The sequence below is a fragment of the Haemaphysalis longicornis genome, unplaced genomic scaffold, assembly GCF_048455015.1.
Source record: "Haemaphysalis longicornis isolate Haplotype H1 unplaced genomic scaffold, Haemaphysalis longicornis Haplotype H1 scaffold_3, whole genome shotgun sequence".
Lineage (NCBI taxonomy): Eukaryota > Metazoa > Arthropoda > Arachnida > Ixodida > Ixodidae > Haemaphysalis > Haemaphysalis longicornis.
In genome coordinates, this window is record NW_027526335.1 from 213,213,613 (window position 1) to 213,239,179 (window position 25,567).

At 48.3% G+C, this 25,567-nt stretch overlaps 1 protein-coding gene across 2 annotated transcripts in view; it reads right to left on the reverse strand.

Moving 5' to 3' along the window:
- Positions 1-22,600, reverse strand: part of Liprin-beta (liprin-beta 1) — a 104,596-nt gene extending 81,996 nt beyond the window's left edge. Inside the window, exons 1-3 of one of the 2 annotated variants that reach the window (XM_077705029.1) lie at positions 21,739-22,600; positions 20,625-20,696; positions 8,346-8,551 (exon numbers count right to left, since the gene is read on the reverse strand). In XM_077705029.1, coding sequence (XP_077561155.1) covers positions 8,346-8,551; positions 20,625-20,694 — 276 coding nt within the window. In that variant the 5' untranslated portion in view covers positions 20,695-20,696; positions 21,739-22,600. The remainder of the gene's footprint in view (positions 1-8,345; positions 8,552-20,624; positions 20,697-21,738) is intronic. The other variant, XM_077705028.1, reaches the window with a different exon arrangement.
- Positions 22,601-25,567: the final 2,967 nt, after the last annotated feature.

The following is a 25,567-nucleotide window of genomic DNA, read 5'->3' on the forward strand; positions in this document are numbered from 1 at the left end:
TCGGATTGGACATCTCAAGAAACCTGCATTGACCGACTCAGGAAGGCTAGAGCGGTCAAGTGTCAAGATTATGTGCTTAGTTGGAATTATTTCATCATTTCGGCGTATGGTGATTCGCCTCACTGCTGTCACGCCCTGATCTCGGAGGCCCTCGAGCAGATCTGCTTCAGTCTCATTCATTAGATCCCGATCAGAGATCACGCCCTGGCAGCTATTGAGGCTGCGATGGGGCGTGATCTTGATGTCAACATCTACCATGCGCGTTTGCTTGAGAAGGTTAGAGGATTGCTGTTTGTTTTCAACTTCTATCAGAACTTCTCCCGTTGTGAGTTTCTTAGCCTTGTAGGACTTTCCGACAAGGCTTTCAAGAAACTTGGAGATTAGAAACACAGATTGGGAAGTGATGGGCTTTGTCTTGTCAACAGATTCCATGATCAGAAACCGCGAGAAATTATCAGGCTTTGGGGGAGAGATCGATTGCAAAGGAGGAAAAGAAACTTCGGTGCGGCCCCTTTTCGGGGGCCGATCACGTCTGGGGGGGGGTTTTGAAGATGCCATATGATACATTGGAAAGCAGGGAGACGGGGGTACTTTCTCCTTTGACCTTACCCTGGTAGTCAAAGAGGTCCCGGAGCTCCCTGCCTGGTAGACAGGCAGGGAGCCCATCGGCCGGAGCTTGACCAAGGCTCCGACGGCCACCGTTCGTGGTTTCTAACCCTCCACCTATAAACACATTGCCACGGTTGGATCCAGCGTATGTTTGGGGGCTCGGGGTCCGCGGTATCGCCAGTACCGTCACCAAGATTGCTCAAGGTGCCCCGTGCGGGGAGGACAGCTATACTACTAGCTTATTTAGTGGCTCTAGGCTATACAGTGGGGAACCCCGCGACGAGTTCTTTTGTTTACGAGGAGTTTCAAGGCAATCAAGGCCACAGCAATGGGAAATTGGCGCCGAGAAGCGGATAAAGAGGGCCGGTTCCAAAGTTGAGGGTTTTACAGCCCGTCCAGAAAACGGTGGCCAGGACGATCAGGACAGAAACCTAACAAAAGCTCAATTAATGTGTCAATGCGAGCTAGCTGGTATGCCGTAAGTAAATCGGGTTTAGTGCCAAGCACAACTTCAGGAAAAAAAATCACGCCATATCCACGGAATGAATGATGATAAGTGAGGCGAAGCTCGAGAGGGGGAGATCATCGGTAACCGTAACTCTCCCGTGAAAGTTTGCCCATTACATCATTAAGAAAGACGTAAGACTGTGTGCGTACATTGTACAAATCAACTTTTATTTTCTGAGTCAATGCTCCCAGGCCCAGACCTGGTGAAAGACCCCGCGCCATCGAGGACTACCCCGCACCTCCACCACAATTTGTCACGTAGGATGGGACACAACGGTAAAGAAAGAACTTTTATTTAGGGCGAACTTGTGCCCGAACAAGACGAGAGGAAACGAGCAAAGGTCCTTGCGTCTCGTTCGATCTCCGAGAACGACTGCCTGCGTTCGTGGCGTGATCTCTTGCGTGATCTCCCCCTCGCAGTGCACGTGCGCTCGCGCCTCCGTTGGCGAACACAGACAAGCTCGCGCTCCCGGTGCCGAATTTGCGCTGCCGGTTGCAGCCGGTTCTTGCGCGTGCAACGCGGCCCACTTTGCGACATCTCCGAAAGCATGCGGCGGTCACGTACCACGAGACACAAGGAATGGACAGACCCATGACTTAAATTAAGGCGCTTCGCCCCTAAAAAGGTTTCGACAGGACAGACCTCGTCGCGCACACGATGTGAACCGACGAGGTGGTAAAACAGACGCACCGCCGTTTCCTTTACGCTACCCGACTCGCACCTGCGCTGTTGCTATGGTAACCGTGTCCGGCACCTGCTGCGCTAAGGTGGCTTAGCCGTGGCTCTGCCGTGGTCTCCGCGATCGGCTACCAGCGGCGCGCCGCCGGCAGCAAATCGAGGAGGCCGTGGCTCTGCCACGGCCGGGCTGGAGGAGCGGCGGGCGCGCACTTTCATACGGCCTGCGCTTCGGGTATAGTTCCCACCTTTGACCGCCGCTAGTTCGTGTCGCTGCGGACCAACCCTCGCCGGTTGACCTACAGCACGCGCGGGGTAGGTAGAGCGGCGGCGCGCGCGCACTTGCCACTGCCCTAGCCCTGCCGGGGCTACACGCGATACCTGTCCGTGTAAATTTACATGTGCGTCATTAAAATAGGCGACTCCTCCCCCTTCTGAATTTTCGGAACATTATCACTCGGTAGCGGCTAATCAAAAAATTGAAAGAAACATTTTAACTCGGGGCACATGAAGAAAAATGTGCGAGGCCTTCATATCTTATCAGCGACTGTATTATATGAAAATGGTGAGACAGGCAAATAAACACGGCACTTTCCGTGACTGAAATATCATTTCTTATTTTTTATTTTTCCTTTCGGATGATGTCTTGGTTTGCACACGCACAGGGCACGACCAGAGACGCGAATGATTTCCCGTCGAGGGAGATAAGGTTATCGCTTAGCTAAACGTGATTCTGCTATTCACGCTCCGGTCGGGCTGAGCGGCCCGCCGGCAGCGAAGCGCACTGTCAAAAACACACAGCTGCTCTGCCAGAGGCGATGCGTCGACTAACAGAAAGGCGGGTTGGAAGGGCAGAGGGTTGGTTCGAAGCGCCCCCACTGTAAAGAATCTGCTGTATTGGTTCCTTCTTGGGTGCGCAGGCCGTATGAAAGTGCGCGCTCGCCGCTGCTCCAGTCCGGCCGTGGGCTCTGCAGCCTTGCTTACCGTCAGTCCTCACAGATGGCGCTGCCATACTGAGCCGCGGACCGTTGTCCACCGCAGCTTTGGGTCTATTCGTTTCACCTGCACCGCGTGAACCAGTTCAGGCGGTGCCGCACTTCGCCGTTCGTTTCAGCGGTGCAGCTCGCGGCACCTGAACCTGAACCGCGCCGTTCGATTCACCGGTGGTGCCGACGGGTGCAGGACGGGTTCATGGCTTTGCCTGCACTCCCTGCCGAGGAGGTGCAGAAGCAGACGACAAAAGTGCAGGGCTGGTTCCGCCGATGGCGGAACCCGCTTTGCACCACTGTGAACTGGTTCAAGAGGTGCAGGCTGAATCGAATAGACCCTTTGTTTCATAGAGTTAATACTACTGACTCTAGAGCAAAAGCTGCCCGGCCAGCCCGTGCATTGAAACCGTGCTACACCCGGGCGCTGACATGATGCCACCCTCACAGCGTTGCCCGCTGCCTTTTTGCCTACTAGAGTTGGCGGCAGTAGTCGGTATTCACCTAGTAACCAACGCATTCCATCATGGCAGCCGCCGTTGCTGTGAGTGCGCCGTGAAAACTGCTGTGCCCAAACGTTGTGTGAAGTTTTTCCTGTGGTAGGTAGCGAACTTTTGTGCCATGCTGCCGCGTTAGATGCAGTTTTGCATTCTCCGCAACTGAGAAGGGTAGCGTGTAGATTAGCGGGTACTTCGTACGCTCGGAGAGGTAGCTTTTGCCGGTGCGTCAGGGGAGTTCGGTCGTCGCTTCGGAGTTGAGCGGACGTGTTTTTTCGTGCTCCGGTGCTTCGGAGGGGCTTCATTTCGGCGGCCCGTTGCAAGCGCGGGCCCTTGGACGTCGCCCGGCTTTCGCTCTGCTGGTGTGGGCGGTCAAGTGCCAGCTCCCGCGCCCCCCTTAGTACCCGTCTCCAAAGCGGTCGGGACCGCCGCAGACTTCGCTCTTCGTCGCACCATGCTCGCCTCCGCGCTTCACTGTTCCCTTCGAGGTTTCTCGTCTCCTAGACGCAGCATTACGCCAGCCAACAGTGTTTGTGGTGTGTTGTGTGCGACGGAATCGACCACAGTGGAACTACTCTTCTCTACTCTTTCCTCACCTTTCTAATCTTTACTTTTCTTTCTCCTATCCTATTTCCCCAACTATTCCCGCTTCCGGACTGTGTTAAATGCAGGTGAGCTCCCATGAGAGCTTAATAATATCCACAGTCCATTTATTTTCCTGCTTCCTTTAAAAAGAAATCACTTCCCCATGATTGCTTTTTTCCCCTGATTTTTTTTCCTGGTGGCTTCCCCTGTATTCGCGCATGCGCTGTTTCTGTATATATCATTTTGTGTGTGCTAATAGAGTTCAGTTGATATGCAGCGCTAGTCCTGTGTAGTCGCTTCTTCGTTGTCCCGTCTGTACAGCGCTATTTTAACATGTTTCACACGCCTCCCCTCCCCCCCCCCCCCCCCCCCCCCCCTGTATGCGTCAGCTGATTGTTTTCGCAATCTATTGAGGTGCTCTTTACAACTACTTGCTGTTCTAGCGAATGGAAGTTCAAACTGGACAACACTTCCAAGAAATGCATGTAAATGGAAATCGTATTTGTGACTGCACTTTATGCTAAACAAACATGCTTTCTGTGCCCGTTCCTGTGCCTGTCTACGAGGCCCCTGCAGCACGTGTGTCAACTTTTTTCTCCAGTTGAAATGCTTTTAGGTAGTGGCCCTTGCATTAGCTTAGATTCAATAACCGTGAAATACCCAAGCCTAATATTGATAAGTTATGTGCATCAAGAAACTCTCTTAAGAGATTTTCCGTTTTTCTAGGTACGCTTAGAAGATTTGTCATTGATTGTATTCTTGGGGACGTCACACAAGGTACATGATTAATGTTGTCAGGTTACATTAGGTCGCAATAATTCTATTTAATAGCAGCTTAAACAAAATCTCGACAAAAGCAAACCAGAGACTAGAAGATATCATGTAGAACGCGCATTTCCATTCTGGGTTTGTGGAACTATAGCTTTCAGTACTTCCAACTACAAAGAAAGTAGTGCAAGTGTTCATTAGTCGCTGCAGGGCTCTTTACCTTTTAAAATTTCATGCCCCCTCTCCCAGAATAAAGAAAGAGGAAAATTGTGTGAGGAACTAACTATTTCCAGCAAAGTTATGGCAGGTTTAAAGCCAAAAAACAGACAGGGTTAAAAGCCAAAAAACCTTTTTGAAAAAAAAACAATTTCATGATAAAAAACCTAAGCACTGGAGAAGAGGAAAAGAACGAAATAAACAAATACAAGCAGAGGCAGCATAAAAGAGCAAAAAATGAACAAAGCAAATGCAATTCTACGAGGCAGTTAGTCACGAAAGCTTCCACGAAGGAGCAGACACTTCAGGAGAAATTTTAAAAAATTAGAAATTATGTACCCTATTTACATTATGTACACAGAAAATCAGTCATATTTCAGTGGTTTTAGACAAGATGGAGCTAAAGTAGCCAAATCAGTTCTTGCCTTGAAGAAGCAGATTGCAGTGATTAAGAGAGAACAGTCACAGGTGCTGTAGGGGTGTTACCAGTATGCAGCATCCTTCGTTTGCCCATTTTGTCATTTTGCCTGCTTGTTTTATGCCTGTCTTTTTTTCGCCCATGGTGCTGTCTTTGTACTGGCCATTTCCACGCCATGTTTTTTTTTCTCCCGAATTTTTTATCCTTTATTTTATGCCAGTCCTTTCCTTTTCTTTCAAGTTTCCTGTTCCCATTTCCACATGTAGCACAGCCAGCTGGACAGTTCTTCTTCTTTTCTTGGTTAACCTCCCTAGCTTTCTTCTACAGTTTCTTCCTTTCTTTGAAGTCGCACATTAGGTCATCTTAGCCTTGCTCTTACCTTCACAAACTTCCCTAGAGGTCTGGTGGTATTACTGGTGGGGAAATAAAATTTGTTGGATAAGAATTGCTTGTACATATGACCCTCTTGCTTTTTCTGTGTTTGTTTTTGCTTATGATACACGGACTGATGGCATTGCGATGGCCCATAATTTTTGATGAAAACAAGAATGCTGATGACCACAATCTGAATGAGCATTAGCCAGAACTTTCATAATCAGCTACAGCATTACTGGAACCCAGCTTCGGTGATGCAACTTCGTGATCATCCTTGTTGCTGTGAGCACGCTGAAGCGTGGAAATTCTACAAGGTCTGGTGTGGCACCTTTGTGGCCACCGGTTTGATGTTGGCATAAATGAGAAGGCTGTGCTACACATATCGAATTCCTTCGTTCTATCGCGTATCGCATTCGCATATCGCATGCCTTCCTTTTATCTAGTGTATACAGCTGAAGAACGTCTCCAGATGGCCCTGACTGAACCGATACGTGCAGATGTAACTGTCGCAAATAATAAAATTGAGAATTCAATTTATTGTCGGCTTTCTTAATGACTGCCATATGCAATGCACATTAAGTGTCTGAATACTCTATATTAGCGATTGATAGTCTCATGCTAGGCAGTCTGATTCACCTGCTATAGTTATGTTTGGCAGCTGTTTCAAAATTAACCACTATGATTGAACTAATGAGGGGCAATAACAATTTATAGGTGCACTCAATTAATTTACTTTTCAAGGGAGACGTATATCCTTCGTCGACTTCGCCTTGCACAAAATACATGACGGGCCCATCGCGACCCAAGAAAGCGCATATGTGTGTTACCTCAACATGCTTCCTAGGCGGTTTCTGTTGACAGAGATTTCCGGCCGAACCCGCAGGCATTTGAGGTAAAACTGCCTGCAGTCGGGGTGGTCCCGATAATTGGGCGTGTACAGAAGTGGCCGTTTCCGTTCATTGGCGAAGGCACCCAGGGAAGGACAGAATAATTTTTCTTAACGCCCCACCACACGGGTGCCCATCTCACATGAACGAAGTTTACTCTTCCCCCACTTCCTCCGTGCAGGTATATACATGGGCCATATGAGAGCAGAGGTGCAAGTATGCGTAATTAAACAACGTCGCTGATCAACCGAATTTAAGAAATGTGTCATGCAAAGCATCAAATATATTCTCGAAAATTTCAGATTGCGTGTTTCAGCGATCGAAGAAGCATGCACCAATCGCACACACCCATACAGGAGATTTCTGCACCTACATTCGGGATTACCTTTCGGCTTCGCCTTGTCCTCCTCTAGAAAACCACCTTATCGTGCAAATAAAGTTACCATTATTATTATTAGTTGGCGGTTGTTTTATCTCTGACTCAAGTAAAACACCGTTCAGTGAAAGTATAACAGCACCCGTAAACAAGAGCCTAGTTATACGGTAGGCATGGTAAAATGGTTCGTACATTTGTTTGTTTTAATTTACGAATCATATACGATTAAAAGGAGCCGATCTGCCCAGACATGTTTCGCGTAACATGATATGACCGGCTGACGGCGAGTTCAAATCGGCAGCAGCCACTACGGACATGTAGAGAAGGTGTCCTTGAAGATAGGCGGCGGCGGCTTTATTCCGTATCGTCGGCAGTCTTCGCAAGCAACGAAGTGGCACAGCAGACACTAAGGCGTGTTAGAGTGAACCTTTGTAAATTAGCCCCACACGACTGACGCTCCTCACAATATACCGAAACTAAATTTGGCGCCTCAGCCCGACGTCTTCTTTTTGCTTATAATTTCATTTATTTTTGTTCGTCAAGCATGAATACTTCAAGAAAACTAATAAAGAGCATACAAACTCGTAAAGAAACTCAGTTATTGCCATGAAAGTTGCCTAATTTTAGCATTGGGCCCTAAATTTGTGCCTCATTTTCAAGAAAAATTGTTAGCCATATCTTCAACTACTGATCTGGCAACTACAGCGTGGCATCATGGCGGCATTCATGTTTAGACACATTTTTGAGCCAGCTTTACCCGCCTGCTTTGTTTTGACCGTATTGGCTTGATTTTGTTACTGTAGAAAGTAATCGCTTCGTGAAACATGGGACATCCCCGACAAACAGGGTCACGTAAGACAACCCCAAAGCGGCGGACTGCTGTGCAGCTAGAACAAGCAACAGCAGCGCGCGTCGATAATTGTATGTTTACGTGTATGATTGTTTACCGCACCATTCTTACTGCTGCAAAATGAATATGCATTACATCTAAGTGCAAATAGCTCGTTCGCTTTTGCCGCGCCCAGCCAATCGCGCAGCTGGACACATATGACATCACAGATTCTGTTGCGGGAAATGAGCTAATGGGTCGCATGGTCATTCCCTTTTTTTCCTAATTATATAGCCTATTTGAGCGAAGTGTGGTGTCAGTACGATTCTAACGAGGCACTTTTTTGAATGAACAAAACTTGTGTTTTGTCTACATGGCCCTTTAAGGTGGCGTGACGTGCAAAAGTGGGCGTGTTGGTAGCCTAGCCCCTTAGTGGACCGCAGAAACGTATTCTCCGGTCACTACTGTCAGAAGCTCCGGACATTCACTGCAGGACAGGCATAGGAATGTACCTTCTAGTTGAGCTGCCACACCGTGGATAGACAATTCCGAAGCACGCCTAGAATAATTCTTCGAGGTGTACTACGGAGAAGGCAACCTCGCAGACGACGCTGACCTTTCCGTTGGGCGTGCGGACGATCTGGTCGAGCCAGGCGTGCACGAACTTGGCCGCCGCCGGGTCCGGGCTGTGCGCGCTGCTGTCGCTGCCGGCGGCCGAGCGGCCCCACTCGACGGCGCGGCGCAGCTCGGCAAGGAGACGGTCGACGCCGCTGCGGCAGCCGCCGTTGCGGTTCTCGTCCTCGGCGCACTCCAGGGCCGCACCTGTTTGAAGAGACGGGAGACGGTCCACGCCATACAGGCCACTGCTGCCATGGCTTTCGCCAGGCCTTTCGCAGGGCTTCGCATTCCGCACGCTGAATGCCCGAGTTCACCCGAGTCGAGCTTTCTACACGCGGGTAGGGTGTCTAGAAGGGGCCACCCTAACGCGGGGTAGCCACACATGCAGCGATATCGGCGAGCGACGCGGCAAGCACAACTCAGTGGGTACAGTAAACAGGTAGAGTGGGCGACAGCGACGAGCGAAAAAAATAATGCACTGCCGCCGCGGGGCCCTCGATCTGTCGCCAGCGACAGCGACAGGTGTTTATATCGCTGCCAGGACAACCCTGGCCGCATGTGAATAAATTGACAGAAAATCAAACGGGTACGTCTAATCCGTCTGCTTTAAACTACCCCTAGAATAATTCAAAAAGCACAATAATTTTTACGAATCCGCCCCTCGCTGCTTTAAAGGGGTCGTGAAGAGAAAATGCATTTGCCTTCGTTTAATTTTGCCTGCTTGAACGACCTTTTAAGAACATAAATCCCAAATATTTTCACAATTCATGGCTTCTGGAATTTAGGAGGCGCCGTTGAAATTCTCGTTTTGAGGCGCATCGCAAGCGACCATGCGCGCACCGGCGGTCGGCAGCACAACTAGAATTACGTCACGTCAAGTACATTCGAGAGTTCAACGTGGTTCAATGTTCTTTGTGTATAATATTCTGCAAAGCTGCAAACCAAATATTTTAAAAATAATGCATCCTTTATTCGTTGCCACAAAACAGTTTTCTATCCACGTGAGCGGTGTCGTGACCGCTTCAGTTGTCTGGCAACCATTGCAGCAGAACTAGAGTGAACTAGAACTACAGTGGCTGGAATAGGCCACTGTACTAGAACAGAACTCAGACCTACTGGGTTTGTACAGTTTGTAGCCAGTTTCCCTGCTGAATTTTACGTTCTTTTCCCGAATTTTTTTCGGAATCTTATCTTTTATGTATGAAATGGCCCAAGATCGCTCAAGCAAAAAAAAAAAAAAAAGTGCCCCGTGTGCGATTCGAACTTGCGGCCTCCGGGCCAGCCCAACGTTACGGTCAGCCTAGTGGTCCACTGCACTATCGAAGCGGGAAGGGCGCGCGTCGAAAAACTGCTGCATAAAAGCCTTTTCGCATTTGTAACCCAGAAGTCTGTCGTGTTTTCTAAATTCTAATCTACCCAGAGCTTTAACCGCCAACTTACTGTTGAGCGCTTCTGCAGTAAGCCAAAGCGGAGCGCATACAATCAACAAAACAGCGTTAACAGCATTGTTTATTGCAGGAAACAGGAAAGCAATCGTCGAACTGCGTGATGTTGGGACTCGGCGCTGTATCGCTGCTTCTCGCTAGTTATTTTTGCGCTTAATAATGGATGGGTTTTAAGTTCCGACTACTCGAACTTCCTTCGATAAACGTGTTTATGTAATAAACTCTCATTTTAAGCACTCCGTCATGTATCTCGTCAGGTCAGAAGTTTTACGCTCGCGCAACTCACATTACAGGCTACGTGAGACAGACGTCGGCAAACTTGTGCAAGAATATCGGCTAGCAAAACTACAGTTTAGACTCGGGGAAACAGCGTAAACTGTTTACGAATGCCCAGTATAGATTAAACGTGGTTACCTCTGCCTGCGCATCTCGCCGGTGTTGTTGACTGAAAGTTCGACCATCTTGATCAGGCGCATTTGAGATCAGACGTCTCCCCTTCAGTTGCAGGGCGAGTTTCATCATGGCGCTGATGTTGTAGCTTTACCTGACCCTTTGCAAGCCCGCTCTATGCCGACATATTGTGCAGACGAGGGAGAACTGTGATTGGCTTCTTACTGACTTACTGAAACGTCACTTCACGAGTTGAGGAGGAAAGCCTCGGTGAAACCGTAACTGCGTTTGTTTACCTATTTGCCGATATCGGGCGACGAAACGGATATGCATTGTTTGTTTATCAAGGTTCCACGGTTATAGGCGCACACACAACACAGTTTTTTTGAAAATCTCTGCACGACCCCTTTAAAGGGACACTGAAGTGATATGTAAACATTGCGGGATTACTAGCGCAAATTGTAGTCCGGAGTCCCCAGGCCATGTTTCGACCACTCTAGGCGCGTTTACGCGATTTTATTTAGTAGAAAAACTAATTCGAAAACGCTGTCCTCCTCTCTTTACGCTCGCCCATTTTCTGTGGCGTTTTCGTGTGACGTCAGGACGGGATGAGCTGGCAATTGGCTGCGCCACGGCTGCGCTACTGCACGGCTCCCCGGCCGACAGAGTCAGTCGGCCCAGCGTCTCGTCCGCCGGCCGCCGGCGGGTCGTCGCAATCAAGGAGGTTAAAAAAAAATTGCTTGGTCGCAATTCGTTCGCTTAGTTGAAACGAAGCCAGGACACGTTTGTGAATGGAAGAATGTGCCTTTCTTTACTTGGTTTGTTTGTACACTGTATCTAGCTCCAAGACAAGGTCGCTTCACACAAGCGCTGCACATGCGACGCTTCGCTGACTGGTACGCCAGTAGGAAAATATAAGGCCTCTTGAAGGCGGGAGAAGAGTCAGCGAAGTCAATATAGGTACTAAGGAAATAAAATCAACTGATATTTTTACCGTACAGCGTAAAACTAGGGCGCGGGAAGCACTTCTTTGCGCTGGGCGAACAAGCACAGCGGTCAGCAGCACGACTACGCATCTGCGAACGCTTTTCCGTCTACGAAATGCAATTGCTAGACGTGAGCTACTGTGGAAACTCGGGCGACGCTTACTGCACGATCGCAGTACAACAAATAGTCACCTAAGCGGCTTGAAATGCCAAAACTAAATAAAAGTGTAAACCGGTTGTACAATATATACCCTATATTAGCAACGTATTCGCGTCCCGCTCCGTGGCCTAGCGGTCTGGGGCTCTAGGATTTCACCGCAAATGTTTTGCGAGTCACGAGTTCGAATCCCCGCGGGTACGTGCTTTTTTTTTTTTTTTTTTGTAAGTTAACTTTTTTGTTTTCCGCCGATGTTTTCTATATTGAGTTCACCTTTTTTGGGGCCGCAACGTTCATGGCTACACGAACTAGTTCACAAAACGCGCGCAGGCTGGCACTGGCGCGCTAGCGAGTTCTCGTTGGCGTGCTGTTGCCATAAGCACCGACTGCTTGCAGGCAGTGGGCCCAGGCCAGAATGAACAGACCCTTGGCCTGGTGCGAACACGCTTTTTACGATACAGGCATGAGGGAGGCAAGCTCCAAATATGGGGGAAAAGCGCATGACATTTGGGCGTCTGCGGGTACGCGGAGGGCGTTCATGCACTGCGTAGGTCTCGGCTAGTGAATGCTACGACTACAAGCCGTCCTGGGAGGCTGATCTTGTGCATTTTACAGCCGATAACATGGCAGAAGCGCGGTACGATGATTACTGAGATATTGAGAATGCCCATCCAACAAAGCCATTGGTTATGTTTTACAGAACCGAAACCGAAACTTGTGTGATTGCTAACCTTGGGCATCGTCCAATCACGGCGCCCCTCCTCTCAACGTCACAGCCTTAGTTGGTGCGGCCGCCGCAAACCGCGCATGGTAGTTTTTCTTCTTTCGCGCTTTGTAAAATAATTACCGATTTGTCAACCGGATAAACGATGAAAAGTGTGCTAATTTGAGCCAGTCTACGCAGTGCAAGCAAAAACGGGAGCTTGACAAATTCACTTCAGTGTCCCTTTAAGTGCTTTGGGGTCAGCAATTTTGAAAGCATTACGTCACCATGTTTCAAGCACGCGCGTTGCGAGGTACAGAAAATCGGTGGTACACAAGACGTTGAAGTTGTGGTCAGCGCGAGCTGGGGATCACGCGCCGGGAAAGGGAAACAGCAGGGCGGGAGGAGAGGGGAAACATCAGCTCCGAAGGACTGTAGGCCGCTGCTGCACGTGCAACGCGAGCCGCCTTACGAGTTGAAGGCACCGACCGGGGCAAACAGGAGGCCAACTGGTCAGACGGACGCACAGTTCAACTGAATGCTCAACAGCAGATCGACAGAAGATGCAGCTAGCTTTAGGGGTACAAACCACGCGTGAACAGGACGATAGGAAGATCACACAAACAAGGCGCTGCTTTAGAGGCCTTCACATTTTTCGATTGATTGTAGGGTTTAACGCGCCGACGCAACGCAGGCGATGAGGCGCGCCGTAGTGGAGGGCTCCGGATTAATTTTGACCACCTGGGGATCTTTAGCGTGCGCCGAAATCTCGTACACACGGGCGTTTTTGCTTTTCGCCTCCATCAGAAAAGCGGCCGCTACGGCCGGGAATCGAACCCGCGACCTCATGCTCAGCAGCGCAACGCCTTAGCCACTGAGCCACCGCGGCGGGTCCTTCACATTTTTCAGAGGCCTTTGTAATCCTTTCTACGCATCCCCGCAATTTCCTTCCCACAAACACTCGTGTCATTCCACTTAAATCGCTCTTGTCAAGCAGTTTCGCCTTGAACTTGAAGGCGTAGATGAAGCCAGACAACCAATTTTTGTCGAGTATATGTGCTCTCGCCAAATGAACGCAGCGTTCTATGTAGTAAGGTAACCACAAGCAATTTATAAACAAATTGGCGGAAATTATTTTTTGAATTTGGCGCTAAACTTTCCAAAATTTGAAAGGTGGCAGTCGTAGTGTACACACGTGACACTACATTACGTGCCCTGGTCACGTGACCTGCAAACCTTCTGGAAAACCTTGTAACACAAGTATTTGTAAGTTTACCTTGTAACACAGTGATTTGTAAGTTTAAACTGTATATGTATTTTAAACATTCTTTTGAAAGTTTTAAAGGAGCCATGAAAACAAAATACAAGTTGGGTTTGTTAGAAAGACTGCTTTGTCCCGATAACAATGATACCAATATCATCGCAATCTTCGAACAAATAACGGAGATATTAAAGAAAACGTGTGAAGCAATCGCGACCCCCTAGCCGATTTCCCGCAACTTTTCTATGACGTCACGGAACCTTAATTGTTTGTGCGATTGGCGGCCGCCTAACTGACCTGTCGCGACGACACATGACTGGACGTCTGTAATGGGGCCTCTAGTTCCATTTGACCGCAGCACTTGAATGCTAACGTGCAGTTAACGCACTGAAAATTGTTTTATTGCTGGCCCGTATGACGTCATTCTTGCTCATAACACGTCACTGTGGTGCAAAATTTGAAAGTTTTTAAATAGTTCTTGCTTTTTTTTCGTTAAAAAACATCTTTTGTGGCTGTAATAGAGCTGAGTGAGATACTGAATCCTAATTCTTTCAAATTAAACGAAGTTGTATTTTCTCTTCATGGCTCCTTTAATGACGCCGCTCGCCGCCCCTGGATTGCTGTCACTGTGGCGAACTGAACCTCCATGCCTGGAATCAACGGCAGCGTTTCCTGTTTGTGTTGTACATTGTTTGACGATTCTGCCTGAGTGACGGCGTTTCTTCTGTCTAAATATTTTAAAAAGAAAAAAGAACGCGCCCGCGGAGAATCGAACTGCCGACCTCCTGCCGGCCACCGGTAATGGCCGCCTTTTTTTTAGTTTCGGTTCAGGAAAAGCAAATATTCGCGACTTGTTTGCGTCTCCCGCGCTCCTGTTTGAAACACAGTGTTATGCAGTTGGCACTCCTCTTATGTGTACTGCTAGATGACATCATTTTTACGTTGGCGAAAATTTGAGTGCAGTTGGCCATTCAGACGCTGAGATGAGGAGGACGACAGGCGGATAGCACGCGGCTGACAGTGGAGGAGAAGAATGAGGTACACGACATTGATCGGTTAACTCGGTTTATGGAAGGCTCTGTCACAATGCTGTGGCGAGGGGGGCTGATGGACGGGGAAGTACGCAATTACAACTGGACTATACTTTCTCACACAACAAATCTAATGTCATTCAGAGCGAATAACATTAGCTTTAAATGTCATTCGGTTTGACCGTGTGGATCTACACGGCGAAGTAAATGTCATTTGATATTGTCATGATAGCAGTGAAGATTGGGAAACTCGCAGAACTTTGGGATAGTCATGTATATGCGCCCATATTTTACTTTTTAAAACGAAACAAATTTACACCTTAGAGGGAAAAAAATTGGCGCAGCTTGCACCAGTGGTGCCAGGCTGGAGAGACAGCGGAGCTGGCGGCCCCTCTCCCTTCGTCGGAGAGCCGGCTGGTGCATCATTATCAGCAGCAGCAGCAGCCCACTAGGTCCCCTGCAGGACAAAGGCCTCTCACATCGACCTCCGACCGCTCCTGTCCCACACCGCTCAACTGCATTATTTCCTTATTTTGCCCCTCCATCGAGTAACTGGCCTTCCTCTTTTTCTAGACCCGTCCTTCGGTGTTCACCCTGTCCCTCTGGTGGTCCACCAATTGTCATTTCGCCAAATTACGAGGCCAGAATCTTCCACTCTGGTTTGTTCATTGATCCAGGAAGCTCGATTCCTGTCCCTGAGTGTTAATCCGATCATTCTCCGCTCAGTGGCCCGTCGAGCCGACCTAAGTTTGCTTTCAAGTTGTTTAGCAAGGCGCCAAATTTCCGCTCCATACGTCATCTCCTCCCACTCATTTTTGAACTTGCCGCTGAAATATCCCCATGAAAGGCCATGATCGTTTCGTCTGCAGGCTTTCACATCTCGGGTTCTAAAACACAGGTTTCACAACACGGGTTCCAGTGCGCTAGCACGCACTAGAGCCCGCGGCCAAATCCAAAGCAAACGCATGCGCTACGAACCCAAAGGAAAGGCTGTGCGCCCGGGATGCGATGATAGCTCAGTTGGATCGATGCTGCTTTCATAATGCGGGGGACCCAAGTTTTATACCGACAACAAGAAGTTCTCTTTCCATTAGATTTTCTGCACGTCATTGTTCCCCACCGCTGTTAACTCACACCCCTTGGGCCTTTGGGGTGGTGAGGTTGCCGGTTTCATGGTGTAAATGTTCCGGGTTCAATTCCCAGGACCTTAACCACTTTTTGTTTTCTTGAGGCTTTGGGGTTTTCTGTCTATGACGGACTGATTTGTGCCGGTCCAAATAGCTCTGCTGTCAGGTGACCTTTGTATCACAAGCCAAAACGTAAGTACGTAACAAATCCGTGTCTGGGAAACAGTACATGTGGTGGATCTTTACAAAGGCATTGTTTGCTTTTCATTCATTTATACAACAACATGCGGGGTAAAATATTCGGTGGCACGTTTTGGACATGGTGCTCTGCCATTCATTATTAAACTTCCTTGTTCAGTGACAGACCCCTGTGGTCAATGGGCGCTACTCATTCAGTTTGGAAGCTAATGTGTTCCCCAAACTCATTCAAACACTGAATGCCACTCGCGTAAATGTCAGTGTTCTCGTGTAGCACCAAACTAAGGGCCTGCACAGCTCATGTCGTTCGCTCTAAATGTCACTACATTTGCCATGTGACAGGGGTCATCGAAGGCTCTAGAAGCATGCAAGGGTTCATAAGCTGATTATCAGTAATGCCACCTAAGTGTCGTAATGAGATAACATTGAATGCATGCAACACAACTGGCTCGCAGTTTATTCTATCAGTCTTGCTATTATTCCTACGTTTATTACTCTCATTTCTATTGCTTACGAAACATTCATAACATATCTCTCTGGCTAGCCCTCCAGTAAGCTTTCACCAAACACATGTCACATGTTTGGTTGGTAACAGCGCGTTAAAATGGGAGCACGAAGAAAAGAACCGGACAGGACGAGCGCTAACTATCAACTGAGATTTATTGAAAACGAAGAAACATTTATACATGAAAAATTCAAAACTGCGCATGTGCAATGGTGAGAATCACACTCAAACGCTGAAAGAAACAACAGGAACGATTTACCCTTGCTTTGACGTTTAACAATCAGTTGATAAATCTCAGTTGATAGTTAGCGCTCGTCCTGTCCGGTTCTTTTCTTCGTGCTCCCATTTTAACGCGCTGTTACCAACCAAACATGTCGCTTTACCAACTCGCCCAACTCTCCATCCTACTGCAGTACATGTCACCTGTGGGTGTATGTGCGGCCACCTTGCTGGTGCAAAAAACTGCTGTGGGGAAACCGCTGTAGCCAAAGGGATGCTAACACTCACTCACTGTTCTGTCCCCTATTGTCCACTCTTGTCCTATTCTGTCCACTGCACTCAGAGAAGTTCAAATTATGGGGTTTAACGAATCAAAGCTACACCTTGGCTATGTGGTGCACTGTAGTGGAGGATTCTGACCACCTGGGGATTTACTCTGACCACATGCACCAAAATCTCGACCCACGGGTGCTTTTGCTTTTCGCATCCATCTGAAGCAGCTAATGCGGCCAGAATTGAACTTACGTCCCCAAACTCAGCAGTGCAACACCCTCAGCCACTTTAGCAGGTCACTTATGCCCGTGCTACGTGAGCGTTTTGAAGGCCTTTGAGTCGAATGTCATTTGACTCAAATGACACCTTTGAGCTGCTACACGACGTTTTTCAAAGGCATTTGGTTAAAATGGCATTTGAGTCAAAGGAGCACGACAACTGACCTTTGAAAGTCTCAAAGGCATTTGAAACACGAACGGTCGTACCCTCGGGCTCAGTTTCTGCAAGCCGTAATAACGAAAACAATCATTTACGACTAAAACTTGGTGTTTGAAGTGCAAGATCTTTATAATTTTTCACTTTTTTTCGTTCTCTGTCACTCACTCTACAATTACGAGGTAACTTGGTACGCTCAAAGCCAGCGGTGCAAAAAGAAGTCAGTAGAGTGGATGCTTGGGCGTGTTGGTAATTCATACTGGAAATAGGGGTTCACAGCGCGGGAGACAAGGACGACGAAAAAACACAAGACGAGCGCTGAACTTCAACAAGCTTTATTGACGATAGCGCCCAGAATATATACAGAAGCGGAGACACAAAAAAGAAGACAAAAAACAAGATAAACAAGGCGGAGGGCATGAAGTCACACTTATGCATGTGTTTAACACAATCGCGACGCATTCAGATAACGGAGTTCGTTATTGGAAAGTGCAACCGACGGCACACTGATGCACAGCTCACCCAGTCGCTGTATCTGTTCAGCTTCTACGATCTCGCGTGTTAGCTGCTCACGGTGTCTGTAGATGATTTCACATTTGTTAAAGACCGGAACGCAACCACAATCTCGACAATGAATACCCAGATGGCCCTGTACTGCGGTATTGACATTGTAATAGTGCTCCTTTAATCTTTCGTTTAGGCATCTGCCCGTTTGGCCGACATACTTCTTTCCGCAAGTGAGCGAAATGACATAAACAACGCCAGCAGTGCAAGGAACAAAGGGCTTTCTGTGCTTGGTGGTGCAAGTGTTTTTTCGTCCGGCACGGGAATTTACGCGCTTGCAAAGCCCTGATAATTTATCAGGGGCAGAGAACACCACTCTGACATTCGCTTTGTTGCCTATTTTCTTCAAACCGTGCGAAATTTTGTGCAAATATGGCAGCTTGTTGAAGTTCAGCGCTCGTCTTGTGTTTTTTCGTCGTCCTTGTCTCCCGCGCTGTGAACCCCTATTTCCAGTATGCAAAAAGAAGACAAAAAGAAACTGGCTGCCTTGTGCATGCTTTGTGTGCTCTTGTAGGTCGTTATCAATTTGATCATGAATAATTGCTTCTTTGCCCGTGTTAACTCTAAAATTAAATTTTCGCCAAGAACGAAACATGGCAGGAGTGGCGACACCAAAACATGGCGGGCAAACGCGGAAACTTTCAACTGCTTTTGAGAATGGTCGTGTAGATCGACAGAACTCCTTCCCGTTTCGAAGGTCATTCGACTGAAATGTCCTTCCAAACGTTCGTGTAGCACGGATATTAGAGAAGCGGTTCACAGCTTTAGGGAGCTGTGAAACTTTTCAAAAGCTGGCTTAAATTCTCAGTGGCTTTGGTGTGGTGGGCATCTTTCGAGAAAGGCCACCGGCCACATTTTTACTACCTCAAAGCCCTGCCTGCCATGCATAAAAAGGGAGCTGTTTGGGATCCTGTCAAGACACAGACACCCGATTTTTGTCGAGTATACTTTTTCTACCCCAAATGAAGAGGCATCACTTCAAGCACCTTAATCTGAAATGGTTCTGTTGACAGCACCCTACAACTTTTGGAATTGTAATTCTTACATCTACGAGTCATACGTGGCCCGCCAAAAGGAATACTGGCAACCATCACAGTGAGCCATGCGGCAACATACTTTTTGTAACTGCACGTCAGATGAAAAAAGGTTTGCGAAAAATTGTCTTTGGCTAAAAGAACAGTAAGGTGCAACCTTTTCTATTCGTTTACGCAGTTTTTGAATAATCAAATCAAGCCATTTATTTTTCCAGCATTGAAACGGCACTGAAAGGGTACAGACAAAAAGCCCTTGAGGCTTGACAACGACTGTGCCCCAATTACATGGCAAACAGGCATTGCGTTCGAAAAAGCGCGTTGAAATCGAAGTAGTTATTTGGACATGTATGGTAGTGCCATGTTTAAACACTACAAGGTGGCACCACTCAGGCTACAGAAATTTTAGCCCAAAATTAAAATTATTTCTGCGTGTTTATTTAAAAATTCCTTACGGCTATTCCAGTATATAAAACGCTGGCTTTCATATGAGCCAGACGGCATGCACTCCACAAAAATCGGTTTTCCGTCCCTTCAACCAGCTTTTACTGCAATGACAAGGGTGCCAACTGCTGCCGGCGGGAATTTCCAGAAAAGCTCTCTAGTGGTCTCTCTCTGCAGTTCTCTGGTCCTCAAGGTGCCATCTTTGACTCTTTTGTGGTTATCTGCAGCTAAGTAGGCGTGGTCCATAAAGTTTAAATTGGATGCACAAAGCCTTGCTTCTAGCCCATTTATGAAGTTGAGCACAGGCTCACTGGATCTTAAGGTATTTCTAACCCTTTCAGCCCTGAATTTTATATTTCAAGCAAAATTTGTTTTTCTGCATGTTTTCGTGCAGCTTTGGGCATGAGAAGCACAGAAATGAAAAATAACGCTAACAGTGCAATTATTTATTGATTTACAGGCATGATAATTAATTAGGTGATAAGGAAATGAAAGTATTTCTTATAAAAATACATTTTTTCCTTTTTGTTGTAAGACCTATGACACCCTGATTTTACAGAAAAATTTAAAGCTCGTAATTCAAGAATTTATAGATTTATAGACATTTTGACAAACCGGAATTTCCGTTTCCTTACTTGCCCTGTCATCATACCCTGCGTCCACTGAAGCTTCTTCTGTTTCATATCCTCCAGCGCCGCGAAAACCCAACAATACTGATGTCTGTCACAAGATGCACGCTTGAACATCCCTCACTCAGGCAACTAGGAGTTTTCGTTTTGTTCTTAAGGCGCCAGAGGATATTATATGCTGTGTTGTCAAATGACGACGCTAGGGCCAAGATGGCTAAACACCTCCAGGGTATTCCAGCACACACCCACTAATGTAAGCTCTAACCACCATGCCCTAACATAAGCCATGCACCCTTGGTGATACTGCAGCAGAATTGGGAGAACAGACGAAAAAAAAATACACAGGAAAAGAGTAGAAGTACTGGATTTAACTCCTCATCCGCACTGGGCCACAGATCATGTCAACATTACCAGCATCGTTTTGATGACACAAGGGAAGGGCAGCAGCCCCGCATTTCGGAGGAAGGTGCTGTCATCTACCTAATGGCTGAAAAGGCAACGTTGTTTAAACAGCAGCCAGTTTAACACCCACATGTGAAACAGCCCAACTAAGTACTCCGATTGTGAAGCACTACATTTCCAAGCGTGTCAATGCGCTCAGCTTGGCTGGCTTGAATTGATCGTAAAAGCACCAACTCTTCTTTTCGGGACGAGTGTCATTGGAGTACTGTCGCTCACTGTTCGACATACGGAATCTCTGGGGCGATCACCAAAGTCTGAGGTAGCCACGCAGCGGTCAGGCACTTTTACACAGGATCCTCGAGGGGACACTCAGACGGTTCAATATGCAATGATTCGAAAGATACAGGTTAGGTTTAATGTGAATGGTTTCGACTGTGATCGAGTGGATGCGAAAAAAAAAAAAAGGGCGCTGCTCACTGGAGATGATGCCGTCCATTTGTTCCAGCGCTGCTGCCAACACCTGGCTGGCGTCGCACTCCCCGTCCATACCTGCGCGGCAATCACACACGTCGTCAACAAGAGCGACGGCCGCTGTCACAGCAGCCGCAGTGGACACACGCGCGGACAGCAGCCTCCGGACGAGGCAGTGATTGTCATGCATACACGACAGCATCACGAAGCAACTACGACCGCTGCGGGGGAAGAGCCAAGGCGACGCGGACGTTCCGGATAGATCCCATCTAAGGACTGGAATTCAAACGCGGTCGCTCGAACTTGAAGGATGATCGTCGGGACAGCAAAATTTGGGACTACGTCATAGAGTCAGCTGAAGCTGCAGGGGCGATAAGTTGGCGGAGCACGACGCGTCCGCCTCGACGACCTTTACAAGTCCCGACACTTTTTTTTTTTCATCCGATTCCGCAATTTTCGCTGTGTCTGTGTAAGAAATTCGTCTCCGAGATGCATATGTTTAAAAGGGGACGCGTACACAGGTAGGTGCACGGTCAATCATCATTTACAGGCTAGGGCGCTGGCCCGAGCTTCATCACACCGCTCGACGGCCCGCCCAAACGCGACGCTCGTTTCCGAGAACATCCGTGTAAGAAGAATGTTTCTTTTTTCTCTAGAACTCCGGATATTTCGTCCCTGACGCTCAACCAGTGCCCTGCATTTCTTCCGATTGTACATACACAGTAGTTTCGGGGTTGACCCGACAAATCGGCGCTCATGAAAGCGCAGGGAATGAGTACCCCATAAAACAAGTGGGCAAGCACGCAGTGTCGCTTGTGATACGGGCCGTCTGAGCCCCGCGCTGAAAGCTTTGTGGTCGTGACCACGCCGACACCGAGGCGATAACCTTTGCGGCGTCTACCGCGGGGCTAGACACTCCGTCGACAAAGTCAGTGCGCCCAAGCTGCACACATCGCGATAGCGACGTAGGCCAATAAAGGCGCCGGAATTAATGTGGCCAGATTAAAGTCACGACGCGAGCAGCCAGCAATGAAGCCCCAAGAAGCGCAAGCAAGTACAGCACACAACGGTGCCAGCCACTTGTAAGCACTGGCGTAAAAGCATGCGTCCGTCCGCTTACACTTCGGTCCCGATCCGAACAGAAGACGGCGTAAGTTTTCGAAACTCACTTGCTCGCAAATGCCGCGGTGTTTCCGGAAGCCGGAATGCGAGATAAACACAACAAACAAAAACCAGCGTCAAGAACTTGTTGATGAGTCGTCGTCTGCCACAAACTCGGCCATTTGTAACGCGCCCTGCAGTGCATGCGCCGACTGCGCCCCCATGCGCAAACCTCCTACCACTGCTACCACTCCTCTCCGTGCAGCGCTAGCTACGTTGCGAAAACCAAAACTGCGGCTTAAAATTGATACATCCACGTGTAACTAGGGTTACGGCGTTTTCTATAATTTTGTAGTGTTGGTATAAGCGATACATGCAACGTAGCCTTAAATTTTAGCGATTCCAACAGCATTCACTAAATAATCTGAAAATAAAGAGTACTTTTATGCTCACCTAAACGCGTTCGGCAGTGCTGTTTTCGTGTAGATAGCGTATGAGCACGACATACTTGTCAAATATTTAATCAACCAGTGTTCGATATGAAACAATTATAGCTCAATGCGCCCTTTAGCACACCCAAGGAAATCATCAGAGCGAGAATTATTGCGCCGGGCAAGCGAAACATGTCGCAAGGAGATGAACGTTGAACTTGAGCTTGTGACTCACGTCCGGAAATGCTACGAGTTGAGTCGCTAAATAAAGCCGACCGAGGGGTGTGCCTGACAAGCCAAATGGTAGCACAAGCAGAGACCAGAAAAAATTCCTTTTTTTTTTTTCTTGAGACCGTATCAAGCCTATTTGACATATGAACTACTAGTGGGAATGAAATACTTTAAGCAATCGTTTATTGTGCCTATAAGTACCTATTTTGAGCTAGGTTGATGCCTATATGGGCCTTTTAGCGCCTAAGAATGCCTTTTTTGTGTTATGTATTCTTTTCTGACGCTTCTCACGTCTATGTTCCTCTAAAATTGTTCTCGTTTCAGCAGCCCGCAACTCGGCGTTTGCCTCAGGCTGTTCGCGAGGAGAGCCCATGCGCCGTGCCAAGCACGACGACACGCGGACACGCGTGCTCGAGCCGGCGCCTCCTCATGGCCTCCTCGTCGTGAAGTTACCCCGAGCAACTCGGCTGCCAGAGGCCCGAACGCGTCGACACTGCAGCCGACGTCGTCGCCGAGTGCCAGCATGCATGAGCACCCGGCATGAGCACCCGGCAAGAATTAAATGCCAAGACAAAGGCGATGTTCAGTTTACAACACAAATTAGTTACCGGGAACCCATTGCGCTGTTTCGTAACGAGAAATAAAAAGGAACGTTTTACTACATCTGCAACAGGGCAACTTTATTTGCCATCTTAATGGTTCGTAAGCAACATTACGCGAGAATGCAAACACATCTCGCTGTTCTAGACATCTTTTACATTTTAAAAAGAACGCAAATGGTCAACAGTGCAGCCGTAACAGAAAATCTGCGCTCTATGTGAGGTCTCAGAAGCTTGGTTTACACTGTAAACCTGCTTGTCACTTTGCAATTCGAGCTAAAAATGAGATGTTGATTATACTGAGCACGTTAGCAATTTAATTCACAAGTTCACTTGCGACGAAAGACTTAAATAAGCGATCCGACCCCATTATTCATCAAACCTGCCGTCAGAGGAATTCATTTAACTAAAGCTGCGCGCAAAAGACCCTTCAGAACGATTGCATTTATATCTCTACGCTGGTTAAAATTCGGTAATTTTATGTTGCCTTTCGAACACACAAGCTGTTAGAAAAAGATGTTCGGGCAGTTAAGTGGTGTTACCATTTCAGGGCATCCCACTCATGCAAGACTGCGTCATGCTACCAGTGAAAGCGATTGAAACTGCTGTTGTAAACTGAATTCCAGAGATCGAGGCTTCCTGATTTGTTTCTAATTATGCTTTCATTGAAGGCTCAAAGCCATAGTCTGGAAAGATCGAGCTTGCTACGAGCCACGGCGTACAAGTTCATTCTCATTATTGCGGCCGTTCTTAGATTCCCGATGGGTCGCCGCTTGTTTGGCGTACTATTAAAATCTTATTGCCGCTTCTATGCTATAAATGGAATGTTGATGAACCGAACCACAGCATGCCACTCTTGTATGTGCCTTTCGTGCGCACATACGGTGCGAGGAGGAGGAGGAATAGACTTTATTGAAGCCATAAATTAAAGACTTCCGGTGATCAACCTGGGCTGGTCCCCACGTCCAGGGTCCCATTGGTCCTGCAGGCCTCATCCGCTAAGGATATCAGCTGGCGCTGACCCTCCGCGTCCGAGGCCCTGATAGCCGTCTCCCAGATGTTGGGGTGGTCTCGCAGTCGTGCAGCGTCTTGTGGTGCCGGATGGTTGGGGCAGGCAAGGACCATGTGGTAGATGGTGCCGCGGGCCTGTTGGCAGTTGGGACATGCGGGTGAGGGGTAGAGCTGGGGGTAGAGCAGGTTCATTCTGGCTGGTGTCGGGTAGGTGTTGCTCTGGAGCAGACGCCACTTGACTTGCTCCCCCTTGTCAAGCAAATGATGAGGTGGTGGTAGAGTGCGCCGCTGCTCCCGATAGTATTTTGTAATGCTCCTAAAGGTGGTGAGGGGGGTAGGTGGGTCCAGCCGCTCTTCCGGATCTTCGTCCCCCGAAACCACGGCACGGGAGCTAGCTTCTTCGCGTGCCGCGCTCGGGCATTGCCTCTCACTTCGGTCTGAACTTCGATCAGAATTTCTTCACTGACAGGGGTGCGAAGAGAAGCTACTTTCGAGTTGTCGTCCCCAGTACACGCCACGGCTACCACTTCACCTGCACAGATCAGGGCTGCGTCTGTGTAGGCTACTCTGTGAGGGGCTATGTACTGAAGCATCTTGCCGAGTGCTTTGGCACGTGCTTCTCGTCTGCCCTTGTGCTTCGTTGGGTGCATGTTTTTTGGTATTGGGCGGACGTCGATAAGGGACCTCCAGGCAGGTGGTATTTTCCGGGGTGCTTCACCAACGTGGATGGGCTTGAGGTTCAGTTGAGTAAGGATGGTCTTTCCTGCTGGTGTTTTACCAAGTCTAACCAGTTGGTTAACGTGGTGAGCCTCAACCAATTCTGGAAGGGTGTTGTGGGCGCCCATCTCCATAAGTATCTGCGTGGATGACGAGGCTGGAAGATGCAAGGCTGTTTTTGTAACTTTCCGGAGTATAGCTTCCAGTCGGGCTTGCTCAGTTTTTAAGAGATTCATGTAGGGAGTCACGTAGACTACTCGGGAAATGGCGAAGGCTTGTACCAGGCGAAGGGTGTCCGCTTTCATCATTCCGCGATGTCTAGTCGTAACTCTCCGGATCATGGGGCATACGGCGCGAGAAAGGCATGAAGCGCGCCCACGGTGTGCATTCTCCCAGGCCGCTCAGCGGAGCATCCACACTAGCAGCGCGACGCTGCCGCCACCTACATGTCGATCTCGCGGCGAATAGGAATATCGGCGATGGCTGAGACAGGCATGCCGTGCTTTTATGACTCGTTCCCGCAACATTTAGCGATGACTTCCCAACGTCGACTGAAGTACGTACGCCACACAGCGGGTTTGACGCAACTGAACCTTAATAGACCATCGTTCCCAATAAACAAACTCCTGCTGGAGTCCTCCGATCGCATTTGCAAACTCGCCCCTTTGCGTACCCTTGCCACCGTGGGTAGTAGCAGGCGTAAAAGCAGGCAGTTTGAATAAACTTTTACTCTCCTCTCTCTCGCAAACTTCAAAGCAGTATCATTTGAGACTGATCAGCTGTTGTAGTCGGGAGCAATTTTTGTCACAAAATCCATATGGCTCATCTGTAAATGGCTTCATCCGCACCACGTACGACG